At 43.3% G+C, this 25,020-nt stretch overlaps 1 protein-coding gene across 1 annotated transcript; it reads left to right on the top strand.

Annotated features, from left to right (window-relative positions):
- Positions 1 to 3,337: 3,337 nt before the first annotated feature.
- On the top strand, positions 3,338 to 24,767 carry exoc3 (exocyst complex component 3). The gene is made up of 16 exons (XM_030725373.1): positions 3,338 to 3,515; positions 4,337 to 4,535; positions 5,130 to 5,349; positions 5,477 to 5,649; positions 8,165 to 8,377; positions 9,120 to 9,298; positions 9,640 to 9,756; positions 9,944 to 10,061; positions 10,320 to 10,445; positions 11,348 to 11,448; positions 12,219 to 12,329; positions 14,880 to 15,021; positions 16,704 to 16,826; positions 16,967 to 17,128; positions 17,368 to 17,489; positions 23,818 to 24,767. Exons 2-16 carry the CDS (start codon positions 4,392 to 4,394, stop codon positions 24,011 to 24,013), a joined length of 2,247 nt encoding a protein of 748 aa, XP_030581233.1. The 5' UTR covers positions 3,338 to 3,515; positions 4,337 to 4,391; the 3' UTR covers positions 24,014 to 24,767.
- The last annotated feature ends 253 nt before the right edge of the window (positions 24,768 to 25,020 follow it).

Here is a 25,020-nt window from a genome sequence, read left to right as displayed (position 1 = left end):
GTTATGCTCGCGGCACATAAACAGCTTAGCTAGCGCTACTGAAGAGGAGCGAGCATGAAGGAAGTAACGTGTGGCAGGTAAATGCAGCGTTTCTAAATGCTCAACAAATATCAGCAAACACACAAAGTGTGTGCAGTTTGTCACACAGTGTGTCTGCTAGCTAAAAGAAGAGCTGCTGTATTTCAGGGAGAGCAAAGAGAGAGAAGTTCACTCAGAGATGGAGAAAGAGGACAGGAGAGGAAGAAGAGAGGTTAGATTTAAAGGTAAGGACTGGAAAATAAACTGAAGTATGCAGACTTTGTGTTATTCAAAGATTGTATGAAAATACTGCAGTTTAGGTTAGCTCGTTGTACTGTATTTAGAGTAAAGCTCTGTGTTGGACTGGAGCACAGTGTTTGTGTTCATGGTCAGAGTTACAGGTTACATCAGTGCAGCAGAGATGAGTCTGAATCAAAGCTGCTGATGCTGAGAATCATTCACTGAGTCCAACATTTCTACAGCCTGTATGCTGTCAGTGTAGGGGATGGAGATCAGCTCAGATAGCTGTGAAATACTGGGTTACATCTTTGTGAGTTCACTTCATCCACACAGAGCAGTAAACCTCAGAGCAGCAGCAGCAGCAGGTCAGCTGATCACAGCCTGCACACCAACATCATTTACTGCAGCTCACAATAGAAATTTGTGATTCTTCTTCCCATGCAGAGCCACTACAGCTGATCTTAGGGTTCCTCCACCTTCTGAATCCCACTGTAACCCCTGAGTATCCTCATGTTGGTGTTTAGGTGGAGGCACAGTCACCCTCTACTATGGAGGACACAGAGAACAGAGCTGTGTTTGAATTCCCTTTCACAGTTTGTGTCCTATAACAGATTCAAGCTGAGTGCATTCATTAGGATTAAAATTTAGATTGGAGTAACGTTTGTATTCTCATGTACTATTTTATATTATTACAATAATATATAATGAGGTTCAGTTAGCTTTACACAAAAATAGCAGCTAGAAACATCCTCCAAAGAGCTACTTTTACTTTCTTACTTTGAGTACATTTCAGAGCCTGTACTTTTTTACTTTTACTTAAGTAGAGAAGTTGAACCAGTACTTTGATTTTTACTAAAGTATTTTTTAACATAAGTACTTGTACTTCTACTTAAGTACAGAATGTCAGTACTTTTGCCACCTCTGGTTAAAATGTTTAAATGAACGGCAAGTGTGTAAGCCCGCAACCATAAACAACAGCGTAAATGGAAGTAAACTACCGGCTTCCGCTATGAATTATGGGTAATGGCGCGAAGTCAGGAATACTGTGGATAGGCTCCATCTTTCTAGCTCTGACTGTGGACAATAATACAGCTGCCAGTTTCCTTGCACTGGAAACATTTGCTGTACCTTACTGTAGCAATCAGTGTTTAAATAAAGCAGATCCATATAAAGCTTTAGACACATGACACACTGATCAATGATCCATCATTTGTCACGCTGTAATCAGTCACACTGATGGGAAAATGTCTGTCACAGCTGGTCTTGAAGATGATGTGCTTTGAGTGAAGATGAGGCTGAAATGATGTTACAATTTTAAATCTGAATTAAATGTATTTTAAAGTGACTTTTTCAAGACAGTCTGATTGTAATCCTTTTACATTTTATGTTGAAATTTGTTCATATGAGGATTCAGTCATTAATCACTTTCCACTGAAAATCTCCTGAGTCACCCCAGTGAATCTACCCACCAGATGTGCCCAGAGGCATTTTAGACTCTGAAAATCAAACCAGCTCTACACTGGAGTCCACGTGCATGAAGAGATGGATCTGAAAACTGATTCAGATTGGATTAGGTTGAATCGACTCCAGTTCGACTCTGGTCATTTCCCAGTTCATCCCATCACGCTCTGTTCTGGATCAGTTCATAGTTTTTCCTGATACAATGCTATTGGAGCTTGATGGCTTTCTTTCTACAGTCACACATGACACATGAACATGCTTGGAGTTGATTTAACTGACTCCGATCAGCCTTTCTGGAACAGAAAACTCAGAGTTGATCAGACTCAGTTTGTCGACCCTGCTTCCTGGAATAGGGCCCTGCTCATCATTGTGATTGAGTTGTTGGTCTTCTTTTTTTTCTTCTGAGTTTTTTGTCCCCTCAGCTGCAACTTCTGCTTTCTTTGTGTGAACATTTCTGGTGATGTAAACTTAAAGGCAATGGAGCACCTGGTTTTACAGCTCAGTTAAGAACCTGTTCAGAAGTGTCTGCTAATGCTGTAGTTGGACTTTACTGTTGTGTTACTACATGTGAACATATTAAAAGAATCTTGTGATTGGATCTATACATCCACCTTCTAAGTAAAAGCTGTCCCTCTCCCTCTTTTTCTCTTTAAATTCCAGTTTAGTTTTAGACTTTAAAGCTTTTGCTAAAGAAAAGATTTTATTCAGATCCATTTTCTAAAGATTTTTGTAAATATGTATGTAATGTAGAAATGTTTACTTCTGTCCATTTTCCAATTCAGGGTCATAGGACAACTGTTAGTGTCACTGGGGGAGAGGCCGAGTACACCCTGGACAGGTCACAGGTCCATCCCAGAGCCACACTCCTATTTTGTGGGGTGTCGAGCGGTTCTTGGGTTCTCTGGGGCCCTTGCTCCTCGACTGGGGGGGGGGGGGGGGGGGGGCTCCATTTGGGACCTCCCTCTCCCGTCTGCTGGGGTGGGGGTGCAGTTGTCTTTGGAAGGTGTGGCCCCGGGTCTTCGTGGCTCTTGATGGGCCTCTAGCTTCTGATGGGCGGAGCTGCGGCGTTCTGCCCTCATTAGTAAGTACATTTCATGACACAGATACAAACACCCACGCAATCACAACACAACAAGACTGTTGGTTTGTGCAGCCATGTTTGTTTTCCCACACAAATTTATTTTTGCAAGTATTGTTAGTGTTTTGTATGCTTTTTCTTCTCTTACAGGTTCAGAAAGTGATGAACGATTTTGATTTATTTACTTGTGTTCTTTCCTCTTTCTTCTATTTTCTCCCCATTCTTATTTTTCCCTCTTTCTCTCTTACTTTTTTCTTTTCTTTTTCCACAGCCTGTCAACTCTGGCACAGATATGTGAAAAATAACTCAAATAAATAAATAAAGGGTCAAAGAGGAGCCTATAGAGAACCCATGGAGCTCATCTTGAAAAAGCAAATATGTTTGGCACAACAGCGCATTCAGATCACAGCTCTGCTTACAAGATCTGCCATGGCAGGCTTAATAAATAAATAAATAAATAAATAAATAAATAATTGAAGCTTCGAGTAATTAAACCATTTCCGAGACGATTGATTCTAGCGGTTCAGTGCTTCACAAAGTTTCCTTTTCTCATCACTAGAGGGCGGTATGGCGACTACAAAGGTTGCCAACAGCCCTCAAAAACGGAGAAGAAGCAGGCGCAGCGGCGCTGGAAGCAGGAAGTTAAACCACAACAACGTAGTCTGTTTCAGGAGAAATATATGGCTTTCATCTTCCCTGTGCTTTTTCCTTAAGTGAGGTAAGCTTGTTTCACTGGCGCTGACAGTGACGGCGTTTCCCGTCCGTTTGGAGCTGAGCAGAAGTGGATTGCGTCGGTCTTTTTGTCGTTTAAAGAGGCGATAGACTGATTTGTGTTGTAGTGTAAAAACAGCACTGGCTCTGAACGTTACGGGGCGGCATGAACGCCACAGAGGCCATTTAGCAAAGTAGCGACTGAAGAGCGCTGATCAAGCGTAGGCTGTTCATTCCTGTTCACTGCGACACAGGCGGGTCTGCCTCTGACCCTGGGACAGCTGGGATTGGCTCCCACTGGATAAGCGGAAGAAAGTGCATGGACAGGACATTCATGCGGATCAGGATTAAACATGCTCGCTTCAGCAAGGACACAACATCACAGTTTCAAAAACGAGTTGTTCCACCAGAGATTTTTTATTTATAACTGCTCTTATGTTTATTAGTGAAGGGAGCTGCTGTGCATTTTAAAGTATCGCATGCAAAAATTACTATTGAGGACAGTGTCTGTGTAGCTTCTCAGCCATCCAGGCCATAGTAGTCTCTGGAGCTTGAAAGATAAGGCGACTGGACTGGAAACGTCTTCAAGAAGCAAAAAGAAGTCCAGGCGCCTTTTTTTCCAACCTCCAGAGACTACTGAGGACAGTCTTTGTGGTTGGATGTGGTTCGAAGTCTAAAGTGCTCTGAATGGGGAGTAAAGCTAGAAAAGCATCAGGGTCCTGGCTGGCTGTGCCAAGCTGAGAATTTCAGCTATCTATAACAACCTATTATACAGCGATCAGCCACCGGCTAAAACCGTGAGCACTACCATTTCCATATTTCTTTCAGCTCTGTGTGTGAAACCTTTGGACACACCTGGCACCTTATTCTACTGAGCAGCACTATGGAGGAGACTAGCAGGGAGGCAGTGGCCACTGCAGTGCAGCGTGTGGCAGGGATGCTGCAGAGGTCAGACCAGCTGGATAAAGTGGAGCAATACAGAAGAAGAGAGGCCCGTAAAAAGGCTTCTGTGGAAGCCAGGCTCAAGGTAATGTGTTAACAGACGTTATTGGAAAGTTTAGTTTGGCCTTGCTCGTTCAAACTCTTGTTATAGTCTGTATAGAATTAAGTCGTCTGTCAGTGAAGAGTCAGAAAATGTAGAGAGACTATATTTTGATACCAAAAGTACCCATTTATGTACCTGTATGCTCCCATGCTCTATCAGTTTATCAGTAAATAATTAAGTCGTAATGAATGGTTGTTCTCTGTCGTCTCAAAGAATTTTATTCCCTCAAAATACCAGATGTTTGATTTTTGCGATAACACAGTCGATACAGTTCACAGTACATTTCACTGGAGCAAGTTTCCCCCTTCCTCCTAATCTTTCTGTCATCAGTATTCCAAGGAATGTGTCAGTGTCTGGCACATAGGATTCCTCTGTATGGACTGGTGCTGTTTCCTTAGAGATATGTACCATTTGAACTTGATAACAGCTAAGATGAAGGCAATGCATTTTTACAGTGAATGCATTAATTATCCTATATAGTCAACAAAAGCAGGCATTCATCATATGCCAGTGTTATTAACTGAAAGGCCATCAACCATGATACTGAACACCAATCTGTTTCTTGATGTTCTTCAGGCAGCAATTCAGTCCCAGCTGGATGGCGTCCGCACTGGACTGACCCAGCTGCACAGCGCCCTGCTAGATGTCAAAGACATCCAGAGCTCCCTGGCTGATGTGAGTAAAGACTGGAGGCAGAGCATCAACACCATAGAGAACCTAAAAGATGTCAAAGACGCTGTAGTTCAACACAGTCAGCTGGCCGCTGCTGTGGAGAACCTAAAAAACATCTTCTCTGGTAAGTTTAGTTAAAGCTAAACAACTCTCACATAACAGCAACAGCTCTGTGTCCCTTTCCTACAGAAACCTTTGCTTTCTGTTGCTCTCACTACTACGTGTGTCTTTTTGTTCTGCTTTGTGTGTAGTACCAGAGATAGTGGCAGAGACACAGCAGCTGATAGAGCAGGCAGAGCTGCTGCAGGCCCACAGGAAGCTGATGGAGCTGGAGTGTTCACGGGATGACCTCATGTATGAGCAGTACCGTATGGACAGCAAGAACACCAGTGACATGCATCTCATCTCCATCTACTTTGAGGATGTAAGCTAACAGAGTTGACGTACATTTGACACGCTCTCTCCTTGGATAGTGAACTTCCTCCGTGTTTACCTGTTGTCTTTGTGTACTGTTGCCATGTTTACACTGTAAGTATTATGTACATTTCTACAGCACTGATGCCCTCAACATCTCACCTGGTAGGCATGCAGGAGGCATCCTAATCAGATACTTGAACCACCTCGACTGGCTCTTAATAATGTGGAGGAGTAGTGGCTCTACTCTGAGCCCCTCCTGTATGACCAAGCTCCTCACCCTGTCTCTTAAGGGACAGCCCAGCTGCCCTTCAGACAAAGCTCATTTCCACTGCTTATATCCACAATCTCATTCTTTGGGTCACTACTCAGACCACATGACCACAGGTGAGGCTAGGGACATACATCAACCAGTAAATCCACAGCTTCACTTTCCCACTCAGCTCCCTCAGGTCGGTACATTGTCCACATCATTGCAGATGCCACCCCAATCTGTCTGTATCTGCCACTCCACTCCCCCTGAGATACTTTAACTCCACCTCTTGGGACACCAGCTCATCCCTGACCTGGACTGAGCACTCTTTTCTGGGTGAGCACCATTGTCTCAGACTTGGAGGTGCTGATTCTCATCCCAGCCGCTTTGCTGCAACCTGCTTCCGTGCAAGCTGGAGGTCACTACTTGATGAGGCCAAGAGAACCGCATCATATGTGAAGAGCAGGAACGTTATCCCAAGGCAGCCGTCTGGCACTTGGCTGTACCTAGAAATGAATAAAATCGATGAGAAAGGGCAGTCCTGGTGGAGTCCAACTTTCTCCAGGAATGAGTCCAATTTACTGCCATTAATGTGAACCAAGCTGCAATTTTACAGGAACTGAATGGTGTGTAGCAGCAGGTAAGTCATCTTGACTCCCAGAGCACCTCCACAGGATGCTCCAAGGGATGTGGTCAAATGCCCTCTTCATGCCCACAAAACACTGGTTGGACAAACTCCCACACTCCCTCACTCAGCCTTGAGAGGATAAAGAGTTGGTACAGTGTTCCACGACCAGGATGGAAATCACATTGCTCCTCCTGAATCTGTGGTTCAACCAACAGACAGATTCTCCTCTCCTCTCCAGCACCCTGGCATGGACCTGAGGATTTTGAGCCCTCTGTAATTGGAGCACACCCTCTGGTCCCCCTTCTTGAAAAAGGATACCACCACTCTGGTCTGCCAATCCAGAAGTGTTGTCCCGGACTTCCATGTGATGTTGCAGAGACTTGTCAACTAAGACAGCCACATCTCCAGAACATCCAGAGCCCATAGGGTGATTGAATACAGGGGATTAAAAAAAATAAATAAATAAATAAAATTTTTTACTACTTCAGTGATGGTTAAGTCACCCTCCTCATCCCCAGACTCTGCTTCCACTAATGGAGGTGCATCAGTGGGATTGAGGAGGTCCTTGGCGTATTCGTTCCACTGCCTGACTATGGCCTTTGTTGAGGTCAGCATCACTCCATTCCCCACCATATACAGTGTGAGCAGGACGCTACTTCCCCTTCCTGAGGCACCTGACGGTTTGGCAGAACTGCCTTAAGGCTGACCAAAAGTCTTGCTCCACGATCTCACCAAACTCCACTCCAACTCACCAAGTGCTTCTATTCTAATATTTCACATCACTGGAAAACTACCATGAATCTGCCCATTTTTCAAAATAAAACATTGTTCAGACGTAGATAAGTAAAACTGAAAAAATGTAAGTTATTTATTCTTTAAGTGCGGCCCGGGGTTTGGAGACCTCTGATCTAGATCTAAAATATAATTAAATATAATATAAATATAATTATACATAATTAAATATAATTAAAAATATACATGGGCCAGTAAAATTCTGAGCCACTGACCTAGATACTGAATTATAATAATAATAACATAAATTTTTAACATGCCCACCCTCAGAATGTGTGTCTTCTGCAGCAGGAAGTGTTGCATCAAAGCTCAGGATAAACGCAGCTCTGAATGCTTCTGTAGAGTCTTACAGACACGCATACTGACTCATTCACGAGCACACTTACACATGCTGATGCAAGAGTCCTGCGGCCCCCTTAAAAACCAGAGAATCCCATGGGCTCCCCTTTGAATTCACTTTTTATATAAATGAATACATTTATGTAAATATGTAACTGTGCATACTTGTGTGTACTTTGATGTTTTAAATGGTTTTCAAACATTTTACCTGGTAAAATAAAGGTTTAAAAACAATTACTGTTTTTCTCACAGATGTTGGATGCAGTTAAACTGCAATTTCTGTAATAGAAACCAGTGAGCAGTTCATTTAAAAAAACCTGTGTTTTGAATATTTCTTTTAGCTCATTAATAACACAAAAGTGTCTCTCATCCGATTACTGGATAAATCGATAGAATAAATGACTAAAATGATCGACTGATGCATCTCTAGTTGTAGCCATATGTTGTGTTTTGGAGCTGACTGCACCTTAAACTGAACGTCTCACAAAGCTTCTGCTCTCTGTTGTCTTCCAGGTTCAGGGACTGTCAGATGAGCTGGCTAAACAATTATGGATGGTACTGCAGAGGTCCATGGTAACAGTGCGTCGTGACCCCACCATGCTGGTGTCAGTCGTTCGTATCATTGAGCGGGAGGAGAAGATCGATCGACGTATGGTTGACCGGAAGAAGCAGACTGGGTTCATCCCACCTGGGCGGCCCAAACGGTGGAAGGACAAGATGTTTGAGGTCAGAAAAGGGCCAAAGGATCAGGACGATAGTTTGTAAATACTGAAATATAACAAAATTAAAACATAAATGGAGTCCCCTCACTGTCTGGAGCGAGTACACTCACCACAACTGAACGGCAGCCAGAGTTTTCGAGGTGACTCGGGTAAAAATGTAAAGTACAGCAAAATATTTGACACGCATCCATGTTTTATTCCTGATTTATTGCAAGTGTTGATATTATTCAAATATGTTAAAATTCTGTGTATTTAAAAAAAAAAAAAAAATATATATATATATATATATATATATATATAACATTTTTTTTTTTTTTTTTTTAAAAACACAAACAGTAGTAGAAACATGTCAGCCGGCCGCAGTCATTATAGGGCACAGTGACTGAGCCCCTGATGCTCCTCCTCTTCTACACTCAGACATCTTCAGCTGCCTCACTGCGTTCATCCTTTTTTGTTTCCTTTTATTTATCCAAACTTTTTTCAGGATTACGTTACCAGACCTTCATCCTTTAATTTAAGTATTCTTCGTAAAATACTTCACTTCATTTTCTGACCTGTATTTCTGCCTGTATGGCCAGTATTCGTTGAGCTGTAGTACTAGTGTAGTTTCAGTTCATCTGCATCCAGGAGACCGTATGCTTTGGCTAATTTAAATTCATCTTTGCAGTTAGCCTCACTTTGTGTGGTTGACTGGAACCGAAAGCCGCCGAGCGTTTGATGAAGACTCTGATGTGTCTGCGATGCAGGTGCTGGAGGGGACGGTCAGCACCCGCATTGAGGGCACCCAGGCAGTGACGAGAGAGGCTGATAAAATGTGGCTGGTTCGTCTGCTAGAAATAACCAGGAAATATGTTCTGGATGATCTGATTGTTGTCAAAAATCTCATGGTGCAGTGCTTCCCCCCGCACTACAACACGTTCAACAGGTAACACATACAAATCATTTTTTCATTAGAGGTGGAAGACGTCACATTCACAGTTTTTGGAAGTACTTAAAGTCCTTCAATTCTGGCACTCCTGGAGTAATTTGTACAGTTGAATAATGAATACAAAGTTGAAATGGAAGCAGCATTGTTGTGCGCTTATATCAAAGTATCAAATTGTTTCCATACAGCAGTGTGTTAACGTGAATGAGTTTTGTAAACTTTCATAGACACCTGAAAAAGGTCACTTATGGACTTGTATCATTCAGCGTCATATTCATTATGCTGCTGTGTCTTCAGGGAAGTGCTCACTTACATGTGCACCATGTATGTGTGTGTTTCAGGTTTTTCAGTCTTTACCACAACGCTGTATCCACTCGTGTCAAAGAACTGGCCTCTGAGGACTTGGAGGCTAATGAGATTGTGTCCCTGCTCACCTGGGTTCTCAACACATATAAGAGGTACACAGAAAATTCCCTCTGAGAGTCTGAGCAGCTTAAACACTGCAGCTGTACTACGAGCAGGCACTTCTTCTCTTGTTTAAACTGACCTGACCCTGGTGTGTGTGTGCGTGTGCGTGTGTGTGCGTGTGCGTGTGCGTGTGTGTGTGTGTGTGCGCGTGTGTGCGTGTGCGTGTGCGTGTTACAGTGTGGAGATGATGGGCCATCCAGAGCTCTGTTCAGAGTGTGACATCCACCAGCTGGAGCCTTTGCTACCTCCAGAGGTGGTGAATGACCTGCTCAGTAAATATGTTAAGACCTTCACAGTAAGTGAGCTGGAAGTCTAAAGATTGCTCATTCAGGTTATCTAACCTGTAGTATTTATTTATTCTGTATATTGAGTGTTGTGCATACCTTTATTTACTTTCAGTCTGCTGGGTAATTAAACTAAAATCTGCTCTTTGAACATCCATTAACCTAATTTAAAAAAGACCGACTCCTTCCTCCCAGTCTGTGACTGCTGATGTTGATAAAGTTACAAGCTCTTGCTTTTGTTCATTCTGTTTAAGTGTTCATGTCTTTAGTCTAATATAACAGGCTGGCTGCGCAAGGCCCTGGAAACAGACAAAAAAGACTGGCAGAAAGACACCGAGCCTGAGGCTGACCAGGACGGATACTACCAGACCACACTGCCTGCCATCGTCTTCCAGGTAACACACACAGCTCCACTGTCTGCGGCCCTGAACAGGAATGAGCGGGCGAGCGGGCCCGGGTTGTGGGGTTCACTTGAGACTGTGGCGATGGACTCGGTGTGTTCCCAACACACACCTTCTATAAGTGTTTGCACACTGAAAAGTTGGCAGCCTTTTTTACCAGATACAGCACTTGTATTGTGGACCACACTGGCATAATTAGCACCGTAGGGAAAGTTATTTTTTAAATATTACTGGTTACCCTTTCAAAACATAATAAGCAGTGTAACTATTGTAATTACTTTACTAACTTGTTACATACTATCTTTGATTCCCTTTTTTTTCCATTATTTTTTAAACAAAGGTTTTAAAGCCAGCAGTAAAGCAGACGAGGTTCAGGCTGCAGATGTTTCTTCAGGTTTGAGCATTTGGATGTTGGCAGGATTTTTATTACTCTAAACACTTTACTACATTTCCAGGAGAACGTGGTGTTCTCGTTCAGTGGTGGGGTCACCTGCCTTAGCCTGATTAACTGCTGCAGCCACAATAAACTCAGAGCACAGAAAGGAAGAAATAAGCTTATAATTAAACTCAGTTATGTTTAACTAGTTACACTTCCATGCTGCTCATTGTTAAAACAGTTTTTTCCACTTCAGTGGATGAAGTCAAAATTAGATCTAAGCAGGGCCTAAATTGATCAGGTGTACAGTCATGAAGTCTACATCTGTCACAGTTTTCAGCTGAAATGTAAAGTGTTCCTCATTTACTGCATTTTAGAGCATTTGTTGGGACATTCAGTGTACTTGTGCCATTGTGATGTCAGGTACATAAACATCACTGAAGCCACCATACGTTTGCTCCTCAAAAATACTCACTTTGCTCTTCTCTCACCTCCTGATCTCAATGTCTCACCTTCTCAGATGTTTGAGCAGAATCTACAGGTTGCTGCACAGATCGATGGAGATTTCAAAGAAAAGGTTTTGAAGCTTTGCCTGAAACAAATGAACACTTTCCTCATCAGGTATTTTGACTTTTACTCGACAGTAATCTGTAAAGTGTTTTTCACCGTGTACACCTCACGTCTGATGTCCGTTTATCTCTGAATCAAATAAAACATGTAAACGAGGGTAATTTTCCTATACTGTCCATGGTTTTATGCTATTCTCCTCCTCGAGTAGTGAGTTTCAGATATGTGAACACCAGAATGAGTGAATTATTATTTAAAATTTTCTACATTAATAATTGTCTGGCAATATTTTGAGACTGCCAAATTGAAACAAATCACACAATTCTTTGAAAAACTGGACCAGTGGAAACTTTTCTTTGGCTGTGAAGAACACAATGAAACAAACTTGGTCAGCTTGAACTAAATGAACCTTAGGTTATGGATCATTGTGATGAATAAAGTTGTACAGTTATGGGAGGAAAAGATCTACATGTCCGTGTATTTGAGCAGCTGTATATTAATATATTATTTGAAATAACCTAAGAAAGTCTTCAACAGGATTCTCAAACTTTCAGTTCAGTGACTTGTGTTTTCAAGTGACGCTGGAGTGTGGTGTGAATGCAGCTGTAATGGTCACAGTTATTCTTTCTGGTCTCACCTCATTTGGAAGCAAACCATGCAACCTTAGCCCCAAAATGAACAAATACCCCCTCAGCAGGGTTCATTAACGCAGAGAGCCTGCTTCTTGAAATTTAAAGTAGTTAATGATTAGTTATAATTGGATCCATTTAAAGAACAATAAAGAGAACAAACTACTGCAGTAACTGTGTGTGTGTTGTTTGTAGGTACAGGGAGGAGGCAGTGATCTACAAAGAGGAGCACCTGAGAGACAGGCAGCTGCCTCAGTGTTATGTACAGTACATGATAGCCATCATTAACAACTGCCAGACATTCAAGTGAGTTATAATTTTATACATGAACTAGCATTAACATATTCTGACTAATTTAGCGCTCTCTGTCTGTCACTGCTCCTGACTGTCTGTGTGACTCGCTTGTATTCGTAATCTCCTTCTTTCTGTCACTGCTGAAAGCTTGTGACCATAGATGAGGGTCGGGATGTAGATCGATGGGTAAGTCGACAGCTTTGCTTTCACGCTCAGCTCTCTCTTCAGCACAACGAACCGGTACAGCGTCCGGATCAGTCTGTCACTCTCCCAATCTCCCAGCCTCTCTCCTCGCAGTCATGAACAAGATCCCGAGATACTTAAACTCTTCTTGGGGCAGCAGCTCGTCCCCGACCCAGAGTGGGCACTCCACCCTTTTCTGCCTGAGGACCATGGCCTCAGACTTAGAGGTGGTAATTCTCATACGTGCTGCTTCACACTCGGCTGCGAACCGTTCCAGTATAAGCTGGAGGCCACCACGTGATGAAGCCAACAGGACCGCATCATCCGCAAAAAACAGAGATGAGACTGTGAGGCCACCAAGGCAGAAGCCTTCCACCACTTGCTTTTGCCTGGAAATTGTGTCCACAAAAATTATGAACAGAATTGGTGACAAAGGGCAGCCCTGGCGGAGTCCAACACCCACTGGAAACGAGTTCAACTTAGTGCTGGAAATGCAGACCAAGCTCTCACTGTAGTTGTACATGGACTCCCGCAGCACCGCCCACAGGATGCCCTGAGGGACACAGTTGAATGTCTTCTTCAGGTCTATGGGCAAACTCTGATGCACATTCAAATATCCTTCAAAGGATAACGAGCTGGTCCAACGTTCCTCATCCTGGATGAAAACCAGACGACCTCTCCTTTCCAGCACCCTGGCAAAGACCTTCCCAAGGTGATTCAGGAGTGTGATCCCTCGATAGGTGGAACACACCCTCTGATCTCCCTTCTTAATGATGGAGACCATCACCTCAGTATGCCAATCTGGTGGCACCTCCCCAGATCCCCACACGATATTGCAGAGGCGTGCCAACCAAGACAGTCCTACAACATCCAGAGCCTTCAGGAACTCAGGGCGACTCTCATCCACCAAGAAGAAGTTCAACCACCTCAGTGACCTCACCCCCAGTGATCACTCTGCTTCCTCTACAGAAGATGTGTCAGAGGGGTTAAGGAGGTCCTTCAAGTACAGTGTATCACAAAAGTGAGTTCACCCCTCACATGTCTGCAGATATTTAAGTATATCTTTTCATGGGACAACACTGACAAAATGACACTTTGACACAATAATAAATAGTCTGTGTGCAGCTTATATAACAGTGTAAATTTATTCTTCCCTCAAAATAACTCAATATACAGCCATTAATGTCTAAACCAGCAGCAACAACAGTGACTACACCCGTAAATGTCCAAATTGAGCACTGCTTGTCATTTCCCCTCCAAAATGTCATGTGACTCGTTAGTGTTACTAGGTCTCAGGTGTGCATAGGGAGCAGGTGTGTTCAGTTTTGTAGTGCAGCTCTCACACTCTCTCATACTGCTCACTGAAAGTTCCAACATGGCAAAGAACTCTGTGAGGATCTTAAAGACGAATTGTTGCTCTACATGAAGACTGTTATATAAGCTGCACACAGACAACTTTTCTTTGTGTCAAAGTGTCATTTTGTCAGTGTTGTCCCATGAAAAGATATACTTAAATATGTGCAGACATGTGAGGGGTGTACTCACTTTTGTGATACACTGTATTCCTTTTATCACCCAACTGTATCCTCAGTTGAAGTTAGCAGTGCCCCACCCACACTATTCACTGTGTGAGTATAGCACCGCTTTCCCCTCCTGAGTCGCCTGATGGTTTGCCAGAATCGCTTCAAGGCAGTCGGAAAGTCTTTTTTCACCAAAGTCCTCCCACACTCAAGTTTTTGCTTCAGCCAGTGTCTGAACCCCGTTCCTCTTGAGCCCACAGGCTCCCTTCAGCGGTGTCCTCCATCTGATTCGGGGAGTTCCACCACGACAGGCACCACCCACCTTGCAGCCACAGTTCTGTGCAGCAGCATCCACACTGGAGGTGCTGAACATGGTCCAGACTCAATGTCCTCACCCTGCTCTGGAATGCTGTTGAAGTTCTACTGAAGGTGGGAGTTGAAGATCTCTTGGACTGGGGCCTCTGCCAGGTGTTGTCAGGGCACCCTCTCAATACAGTGCACCAGGTCTGTCTAGCATCCTCCCCCACCAGTCTGATCACATTTACACAGCATCACAGCAGTGGTGTTCTGGAAATCATGGTGAGACTAGGTTTAATAGTATGTAAAAAAAAAAATATATATATATAACAGTATTCATATAAGCCACTGGAATGTGATATACTGCAGTGGATAGAGGAGTGAGTAGGTGGTGTTCTACCACATGTCGGTGAAACAGTAGCTATCTATGAGTAGTTGAAGTGGCATACCATTCTAATGCTGCTAGGCAGAAGGGTCTGTCAGTGAAACTGAAGTGATGAGCAGTTTATAGGTCAGCCACGTTATGAGGATTAATTCGTATTCATTTCCCTTTATTCCTCAGAGAGTCAGTCAACAGTCTGAAGAAGAAGTACTCTCAGTCATCAGAGCCCACTGAAAGTGACGCTGCCATCGAGAGGACACTCAATGAGGTGGCCAAGGACGGTTGTCAGTTTCTTTTGGATGAAGTTTTCCTTGACCTTGAGGTAAAAGTCTGTTTTTAATAACACTGTAGTTACTGCATGTTTAAATGCTGTTTGTTCTATTTCTAGTTAAAATATCAGAACAAGCTATTTTTTTAGAAACTGAAATAACTTGTAATGTCTTATACACTATATTGCTAAAAGTACTCACTCATCCATCCAAATCACTGAATCCAGGTGTTCCAGTCACTTCCACAGGTGTATAAACCAGCACCTAGGCATGCAGACTGCTGCTACAAACATCAGTGAAAGAATGGGTGGCCCTCAGGAGCTCAGTGAGTTCCAGTGTGGTACTGTGATAGGATGATACCTGTGCAACAAGTCCAGTCCTGAAATTCTCTCAACTCAACTTTTATTGTCATTTGCTGCTGGATGTACAAGACAATTAACTGTTAGTGGTATTATAACAAAGTGGAAGTGACTGGGAATGATAGCAACTTAGCCATAGTGCACACATGCTGCCAGCTTTCTGCAGAGCAGTGGAGACGTCTTCTTTTTTGGGGGGGGGCAGGAGTTGGTCTCGCCTCCTTAGTTCCAGTAAAAGGAACTCTTAATGGTTCAGCATACTTGATGCAGTCAGCATACATGACTGCACACCAGTGCACAAAGCAGCTCCATAAAGACATGGATGAACCAGTTTGGTGTGGAAGAACTTGACTGGCCTGCACAGAGTCCTGACCTCAGCCTGATAGAACACCTTTGGGATGGATTAGAGCAGAGACTGTGAGCCAGGCCTTCTCTCCAACATCAGTGTCTGACCTCACAGACATTCTTCTGGAAGAATGGTCAGAAATTCCCATAAACACTCCTAAACCTGTGGAAAGACTTCCCAGAACAGTTGATGCTGTTATAGCTGCAAAGGGTGGGCCCACATCATATTAAAGCCTACGGATTAAGAATGGATGTTACTCAGGTTGATGTGTGTGAAAGCAGATAAACAAATGCTTTTGGCAGTATTGTGCATGCACAGAGGTGCCATATTATAACAAACCTTTACCAGACATATTCACTAAATGCACAGTGAAAGTGTTTTACTTTGGTGGTGCAGAAAACATTTTAGGATGCAGTCAGGATGGCATGACTTTTATCCAACAACAGATAGTTACAATAAAAATAAACAAAAAAATATTCAGAGATGCCCTTTTGTGTATCTCTGAGTTTTTGCTTCATTTACACAACTCTTTAGTAATTCATATGTAATGGTTTCTCATTATGGCTATGACATGAAGTTACAGGATTAAGCAACCAAAAAAAGTGATATTTGATTAGTTATTTAGGCAGATTTTTGTGATCATTGGTTATTTCTGTGACATAGGTCATCTACATCATAAAATTAAATCCTTTTGTTCTGTTTGTGCTACATAATGCAATACAAAGACGCACTTTAAGGTTTAATTAAGTCCTTTTTATGAGCACCACAGAAGGAGTGTAGGAAGTATTTATTTTTATATTTACATGTATTTTTTTTCTTTTATATGCAATATTTATATTTACACCACCATATAAACTATATAGTAACAACAAAAGATACAAAATGACTTTTTATTTATTTTGACACTAAAAATGAATGAAAACAAATTGTCATAAGAATCAGTGTATATGATTTATATTTTTAAATGTTTGTATACTGGTTAGAAATGATTTAATGCATTAATCTCCTTTGATTCTGGCATTGCACTGACCAGAATCACCTGAATGAGCTGCTGACCAGGAAGTGGCTTTCAGGCTCTCATGCTGTGGACACCATCTGTGTGACAGTGGAGGACTATTTCAATGACTTCAACAAAATTAAGAAGCCCTTCAATCAGGTAGGTGTCTGCAAAAAATCCTCATAGATTCCATAAAGTTTGGGAATGTTTGTCACTGAAACCAGAAGTGTGCTGTTTGCATAGCCTCCAGAGCTGTAGTACAACTCTGAGGCCTGACCTGCATAATGTGGTGTGTGCAGGAGATGACGAGCAAGGCCCTGCGCAGGGTGGTGGTGGAGTACATTAAAGCCGTGATGCAAAAGAGGATCACCTTTAAAAACGCTGATGAGAGGAAGGAGGGAGCTGAAAGGATGATGAAAGAAGCTGAGCAGTTCAAGTTCCTCTTCAAAAAACTGGCTGCAGTAAGTTCACATCTGTAGAGTGGCTTTTCTTATTTAAGTAAATATTAAATATTCAAGTTTTTTTTTCTTTCATTGTGATGCTTCTGGCTTCTAGTTTATGAAAATCAGAAATCCAGTATCTCCAATTATTAGAATATTTGAGATCAAACAGATCTGTCAGCCAATAGCCAAGCAGACGATACTCATTCCCCTCACAGCAGCACTGTGAAAATCACTGTTTTCTTGTGGGGTTTTTGTAGGGTGAAGACACAGACCTGCTTTGTGGTGCCATCACTGCCATTGCTGAAGTGTTCAAGCTGACTGACCCCACACTCTTATTCCTGGAAGTCTCCACGCTGGTGTCCAAATATCCTGATATCAGGTGCGCTGTCACATGCTAACACTGACGAGCCTTTCCGTTGTTATCAACATCATTCTTCTAACTTCAGCGTCTGTACTGGACACTTACATGAAATGGCAATGACAGGCTTTGTCATAATGTGCTTTTTCATATTTGTACATTGTTTACATGGCATATTCCCTGTGACATTTTCTCCTCAGGTTGCTGCTTTCAGTGTCATTTAGAGTGACTGTTTTTACTCCATTTATACCACATTGTGCTAATTATTAATGCTGCTCTTACACATGTTTGAGGCAAAGTCTTTCTACAAGCCAAACTAGATGTTCATCTTGGTCATGTCTATACACAGCTAATTGGCCAGCTAATTAGCTAATTAGTTATTTTGGCATCCATATCTAAATTAATGAGGAAAAATCATTAACTTTAATTTCAGGTTTTACCTGGAAATGAGAACGGTATCACCAGTCAGATCTGAGTTTAAAGAGAAGGCGTTAGGTTACTTTACCTTTAAAATAAGGCTTTAAAAGCTTTTTACCCACCGACTTATATTTCTACAGATGCACAATGTTACATGGCATCCATGGCTAAGACCTGATTTAGACTTCTGCTTTGGGTCTTTGTGGGGCCTACGTACGTAACCACAAACCCCTCTGAACCCTATGTGCTAATCACAGTTCTAGCAGGCCGCGTCACCCTGACGTGCCATTACAGTTCTCGACAGATGCACGTCAGGTTATGTCCTAGCTTACCATGTAGTGTTCAGAGGGACGTTCTACGTACGAAGGCCCCACAAAAATCTGTGCTATGGGGTAAACTGCGCCACCCTATGGTGATATTATGGAACTGCAGCGCCTTTTGTTGTACCGTATTTTGCGGACCATAAGGCTCACCGCATTATAAGGCACAATATCAATGAACAGGTCTATTTTTATATATAAGGCGCATGATAAAACATATGTAGAGTGAAACAAAAGCATCAGGTAAGTTGAACTTTATTGAACTCATTCACAGTAACTCAGAATATTTTTCAGTTGTAACAAATACAGAAAAATAACCTCACATTTTAAATCATTCATCTTCCACAAATCCATCAAATTCCTCATCTACAGTGTCTGAGTTGAACAGTTGGGCGATTTCAGCATCAAGCATGCCGGGTTCCCTCGTCATTATCCGAGTCAGTCTCATTGTTGTTACTGTTTTGTTTTGGTTGCAGCCCACAGCAACCATTTAATTGTTAATAAAAGGGCAACTTTTGCTGGCAATCTCTTGCCATCTTCTTCAACGTCTTAACAGACGCTGCAATATATTATTTATTAATGAGGGTAAGAACAAGTCATTTCTTCATTTTATATATAAGCCCTTCATAAATCCTGAGCACCAGTATATTTACTGATATAAGCAAAGAAAAAACATTTAAAAAAAAAAAAAAAAGAAGAAATCCCTTTTTGACACAACACCGGAAAACTGAAAATTCCACTTTCACCGTGTTTTGTGTACATACAGCGCTGGTCCCTTCATACGCTGTGGCATCGCCCACCCCCTCTTTGGCACAGAGGGGGACAGCACACACACCCCTGGGCCTCGATTTAGCGACTTTTGAGACAGCCGACAGCAAGTTTTGTTGCACAAAAGTTGGCAACAGTGCCGGCCACCGATCGCCAGATTACGCACAAATATCCGGGCCAGCATAGATGAAAACAGGCCAAATCCATCGCCGTTTTCTTTGGTTTACTGTGTACGGTTTCTATTTTTGGAACAATGCTTCCACTTCTTGTTGAATTTATCTCCGGCGGCTTCAGCTGCTTTTCACACCTGCTGTGCCGCACTCGCAGCTTGTTCCTGTCTAATATCGTTCGTAGAGTCATTTTGTGAATCAATGATGGACTATTCTAGAGAATTCAATGAGGCCTTTGAACTGATCTGCCAGACTGGAGGAAATATCGCTGCAGACCACGCAATGGTGCAGTGGTGTAGATGCCTCGCCCATCGGAGGTCAGACGGTGATCAACTATTTGAAAAGTGTACGCTGGGTGTTACCCCCCCCCCGTCGTACACTTTGTACGCTCTGGAAAATGTCGATATTTGTGAAGCGTCCCTTACCAAAGTTGCACTAAAACATTTCGACAAATTTTTGAGTGCAGTGTACCACATAAAATTGGTTCAAGGTCAGCAAGCAAAACAAGAATTCATACATGAGATGCACTGCCGATATTTGAGAAAATTTAAGGATTTGAAGTGCGCCTTATAGTCTGAAAAATACGGTATACCTTTTTTCATTCATTAAATAGCAATGCTGAAGCTCACTTTCTGGCTGTGTGTGCTTAGCCTTATACCTGCAAACATGGTGTCAGACGTTGGATAGTGTGCTACCCAATATCACCAACGATGCAAGTTTTTTTGTATACATTGGACTGAGTCTGCCTCAACTATTCATCCATCCATTTTCTTCTACTTATCTGGGTCCGGGTCACGGGGGCAGCAGCCTAAGCAAGAAAGCCCAGGCCTCCCTCTCCCCAGCCATCTCCTCCAGCTCATCCGGGGGGACCCCAAGGCATTCCCAGGCCAGCCGAGTGATTCCTCCCGGTAGGACATCCCCAGAACACCTCACCCAAGAGGCAACCAGGAGGCATCCTAGTGAGATGCCTGAACCACCTCAGCTGGCTCCTTTTGATGTGGAGAAGCAGCAGCTCTACTTTGAGCCCCTCCTGAATGGCTACACTCCTCACCCTATCTTTAAGGGAGAGGCCAGCCGCCCTTTGGAGGAAGCTGCTTGTATTCACGATCTTGTTCTTTCAGTCACTACCCAAAGCTCGTGACCATAGTTGAGGTTAGGGACGTTGATTGACCTGGAAATTGACAGCTTTGCTTTCACACTCAGCTCAGCTCAGCTTCATCTTCATCTTCACCACTACAGACCGGTGCAGCGTCCCACAGGAAGTGAGTCCGACTTACAGCCAGCAATACAGACCAAGCTCTTGTTGCAGTTGTACAGGGACTGAATGACCCGCAAGAATGGGCCAGACAGCCCACTCTCCCATTGCACCCCCACAGGATACCCTGAGGGATGTGGTCAAATGCCTTCTCTAAATCCACAAAGCGCATATAGACTGGTTGGGAAAACTCTCACGCACACTCAAATATCCTTGAGAGGATAAATTGCTGGTCCAGCATTCCGCGACCAGGACGAAAACAGCTCAACTCCTCTCTTCACTCGAGTGTCCAGAACATACAGCCACAGAAATGATGATATGATTGCAAAATCGATCATCAGCCTGTGACTAGTGTGTTCTGGTGCCACATGCACTTATGGACATCCTTATGTTTGAACGAGAAAGTGAAAGGAACTCTAAATATTGTGGACACCAGCACAAGCCAGGGAGGGACGCATGCCCTGCATCTGGGAAGACCTGCCGCCAATGTGGAATACCTAATAATTTTGCAAGCGTGCGCCTTAAAAGGGCTGGACAGTGGTTTGTGAATCTGAAAGTGAACAGTGTCAGGCAAAAGTGCCAATTGGACTCCGGAGCTACGTGTAATGTTATGAGCCTCAAAGAAAAGATGAGACTGGCGCCGAAAGGGAAATTGGCACCCTGCCACACCATGCTGAAGCTTTACTCAGGCGAGGTCGTGACTTCACTCAGACTGTTCAGGATGTATTGTACAAAAAAAGGGACACACATACGTATTTGACTTCAAGGTTGTGGAGACCAACCAATACTTACTGTTGTCTGGCTCAACATGTGAACACCTTGGCCTAATGCACTCCTATATCTGAGAAGCTTCACAAGGTGGAATGCATTGTGCCAAGATCTTGCATGAAGCAGCAGCTCATCAGCAGATACAAGGAAGTTTTCACCTCACCCACTGAGTCACTCCCCTGTGAGGTCCATTTTGACTTAAATGAATCCATCATGCCAGTGCGGTGCCCGCTACACAACATTCCGATGGATTGACATGAGAGGGAGGGCCACCTGACCTCGTTGACAGAGCCTACTGATTGGCTTAGCAATATGGCGGTCATTAAGAATCTGATAAGAGCCCTGGATGGGGTGGAGCCGATTGCAGATGACATCTTGGTTGGTGGCTGTGGCGACTTGGACGAAGAGGCCAACAGGGATCATGACACAAAACTTCTTGCACTCATGGAGCATTGCAAGTAAGTCCGCCTCAGGATTAGCCTGAAGAAGCTGCAGTTTAAACTCAGAAGTACTGCTTCTATGGCCATGTGCTGTCAGCTGAGGGCCTTAAACCAGACCCTGAGAAGGTTAGAGCAGTTCAGACTATGCCAGCTCCAGTCGTTGTCAAAGCCTTGCAGAGATTCATAGCATTTGTCACATACCTTTCCAAATTCTGAGTTGTGTGAACCACTGCGCAGGCTATTTGACAAGGAAGTATCATGGAACTGGCTCCCACAACAGTGGCAGAAATTAAGCGCCTGGTGTCAGCAGCACCAGTCTTGAAATATTATACCAGAAAGCCAGTCACAGTGATGCAAGCCAAAACGGTCCTGCGAGATGGACAACCAGTGGCATTTGCTTCAAGGGCACTTACTGTAGCAGAGCAGAACTATGCTCAAATTGAAAAGGAATGCCTGAGCATAGTTTTTGCCTGTCAGCGCTTTTGTTACTACCGCTATGGCAGAGATAATGTGACTGCAGAAACTGACCACAAACCCCTCGTTGCCATTTTTGGCAAGCCCCTCGTCAGTGCTCCTAAACAACTTCAAAACATGCTGCTCACTCTTCAGGGCTACTGCTGGAACGTGGTCTACAAACCTGGTCCAGAGATGTATTTGAGTGGAACACTGAGCAGAGCCACAACACCACCTCTCAGTTGAGACCAGCCCTACGTACGGCAGTCCATTTGCTCAGTAGTCCAACACGCAGAGTTGGAACCTTAACAGGTAACCCAAGCCTTAATGTTACAAGTCAGTGCTTGACCCAAATCAGACAACATACAGGGATAGATGAACACCTTCAGGCCCTTAAGTCAGCAGTACTGGAGGGCTGGCCAGACCGGTAAGGAGAAACACAGCTCGCCATATTGGGCTTTCAGGGAAGAGATTAGCATGCAGAATGGGGTCCTCTTCAGAAGCAGCAGGGTCATCATTCCCAAGAAGCTGCATAAGGACTTTGTGGGACAATGTGCCAAATGACCAGCAAAAAGAGACAATGATGTCACACCCTCTTCCTAAATGGCCTTGGCAAATCTAAAGTATGGATTTGTTTAATTATGCAGGGAAGGATTTTATGATGATGATAGACCCCAACTCCTGCATCCTGAAAACACAATCACCCACAGCATGTCCAGCAAGAGCAACACATCTATTCAGGAGGATCCACAGGAGCTCATCAGCATGCCAGTGAGCCCCTCTACAACTCACAACCCTCTGCAGATCATGCAAGGTTGAGCCCCGCACAGACTCCGGTGCAGCTAGTGTGCCACTTAAGGAGTGGCAGGCTCATCTAACCCCCAGAGAGACTGAACCTGTGAAATCACACACATTACAAAAAAAAGACGGTTAAAGATGTATATTGTCACTGCTATAATGTTACTATCTCATGGATATGTCCTGATATTGATATGACTATTTGTGGATCATATTGGAAAGAGTAATAGTAACAGATAAGCATGCAGCATCACTTTTGTTAAGTCTACTCTCAGTATGAGTAAGGGTTTCACCCTCTATTTACCATGAGCCCGCCGGTGGGCCGTTAACTTCAAAGGTGCATTTGATCAGACGTTTCAGTGGTGATGCGCTCTGCGTTAATCAGCTGTTCACAGCAAGTAAGGCCGCTGGTGGCGATCGGCTACTGTTAAAGGGTTGAAGAAACTGTTTAAAGAGGAGATTTTATGGGGTAAACTGCGCCACCCTATGGTGGCTCGTGTGTACTTAAGAAAACAACCCAGAACGTGAGTGATTTTGTTGTATTTGTTTTTGTGCAGCGTTCATTAAATAGCAGTGCTGAACAGTTTAAAAAAGGAACTGTTAGTCTGTTACTTCCTGGATTCAGTGTTTCTGTTTGAGGAATACGTAGAAGCTAAAACATCAAAGAGCTGTCGCTCTGACTCCAGGTGGAAGTGTGCCACTGGTGGGATGCCACTGTTCATGAAATCTGTTTAATGCTGAAACATGTTGAGTTCTTTAGGTCAAGCATGAGCATGCTGTGAGAATAAAAGCATTTTAAACTTTATTTAAAAGGAGTACGGGGAGTTCATTGACTCTGTATTGTATAGTAAAGTAATCTGTTGCAGACAGCATTGTTTGCAGCATTAATAATTCAGTTGTGTGTCTGTGATGTGTTTGCATGTACATGGCTGAGTCCTGTCTTCCTCCTGCTCTCTGTAGGGAGGAGCACATCCAGGCGCTGCTCGCCGTGCGCGGTGATGCCAGCAGGGAAATGCGGCAGATGATCATCGGCACGCTCAGCGAGAACAAAGTCTCACACTCTGGTGCCACACAGTGCATCTTCAAAGACATCGCTGTGCCCACTATGACCATGACTACCATGACCTCAATGGCAACCTCAAAGCTGCTCAAATGAAGCCAGTCACCGTTTGCATCTGCAGCAGCTTCAGTCACAGCAGCGTAACAGAAGATGCTTTGTTTTTCACTGGTTCTTGCTGTTTTCTGTGTTCACTCTTTTTGATCTTTTACTCTCATACTGATCACATGTCTGCTTCAACAAAATAATACAATGTGTGCTGTAAAAATGGACTGCACTGTTGCTTTAGAGGTACAAAGCATCACAAGATTTGGACCTCTTTATTTTCATCTTTTACCGAATTTCTTGTCAGTGATGTTTCTCACTTTAGCCGTTCTCTGACTCGTGCAGCGTTCAGTTAATTCGCAAACAACTTCATTATCAGTTGATGCTTCTAATTACATGTACAGACTGAGTTGGTGAACAGAAATGTAACAAAAGCAGAATACCTTACAGGAGAACTCAAGAGGTCCCAGGTTCACAGGAAGAACAACAGAATCAAAAAAAGCTAAATGATTCAAGGCCTCCAGTAATCGCTCGACACTTCCTGAGCTAAGAGTTCACTGTGGACAGGTCACCAATCTGTTACAGAGCTAACACAGACACAGCTGTTAGGGGTGGCTGTAGTTCAGGAGGTGGAGGAGGTCACCTACTCATCAGAAGGTTGGTGGAGGGGCTGGTGTACACAGAGACCAGTGGTTTGAATCCAGGACCTTCTTGCTATAAGGTGACAGTGCTGATCACTATCATCCTGGCCATGCTGTGGTGGAATATTTAGGCAAAGTGTACTTTTTGGCATAAAAATCTCAAAGATAATATGGTTCAATTTTATTTTATTTATATAGCAAAAAACTCTCAACAGTTGCCTCAAGGTGACAATGACATCTGTAAGAGTAGAGTATACAAAAGCTACAGTATATCACACGTTAGTGCTTTTTAATCATTTTACTGTTTAATGATGCTGTTATCAAAACACTACAGTGGGCCTTTTATCAAGACTGCACAATATCAGAAAAATATGCAGTTTATGTGCAGTCCTGAGTATAACGGGAAGTTTTAGAAAGGGA

Source organism: Archocentrus centrarchus, unplaced genomic scaffold (genome assembly GCF_007364275.1).
Source record: "Archocentrus centrarchus isolate MPI-CPG fArcCen1 unplaced genomic scaffold, fArcCen1 scaffold_54_ctg1, whole genome shotgun sequence".
Lineage (NCBI taxonomy): Eukaryota > Metazoa > Chordata > Actinopteri > Cichliformes > Cichlidae > Archocentrus > Archocentrus centrarchus.
This window is presented reverse-complemented; position numbering and strand designations above follow the sequence as displayed.

Excerpts from the sequence above, each read along its gene's own strand:
- exoc3 (XM_030725373.1), top strand. The coding sequence starts at position 4,392 with ATGGAGGAGACTAGCAGGGAGGCAGTGGCCACTGCAGTGCAGCGTGTG. Across the intron at positions 5,350-5,476 it reads CCTAAAAAACATCTTCTCTG|TACCAGAGATAGTGGCAGAG; the intron begins GTAAGTTTAGTT and ends CTTTGTGTGTAG. Across the intron at positions 17,490-23,817 it reads TCCAAATATCCTGATATCAG|GGAGGAGCACATCCAGGCGC; the intron begins GTGCGCTGTCAC and ends TGCTCTCTGTAG.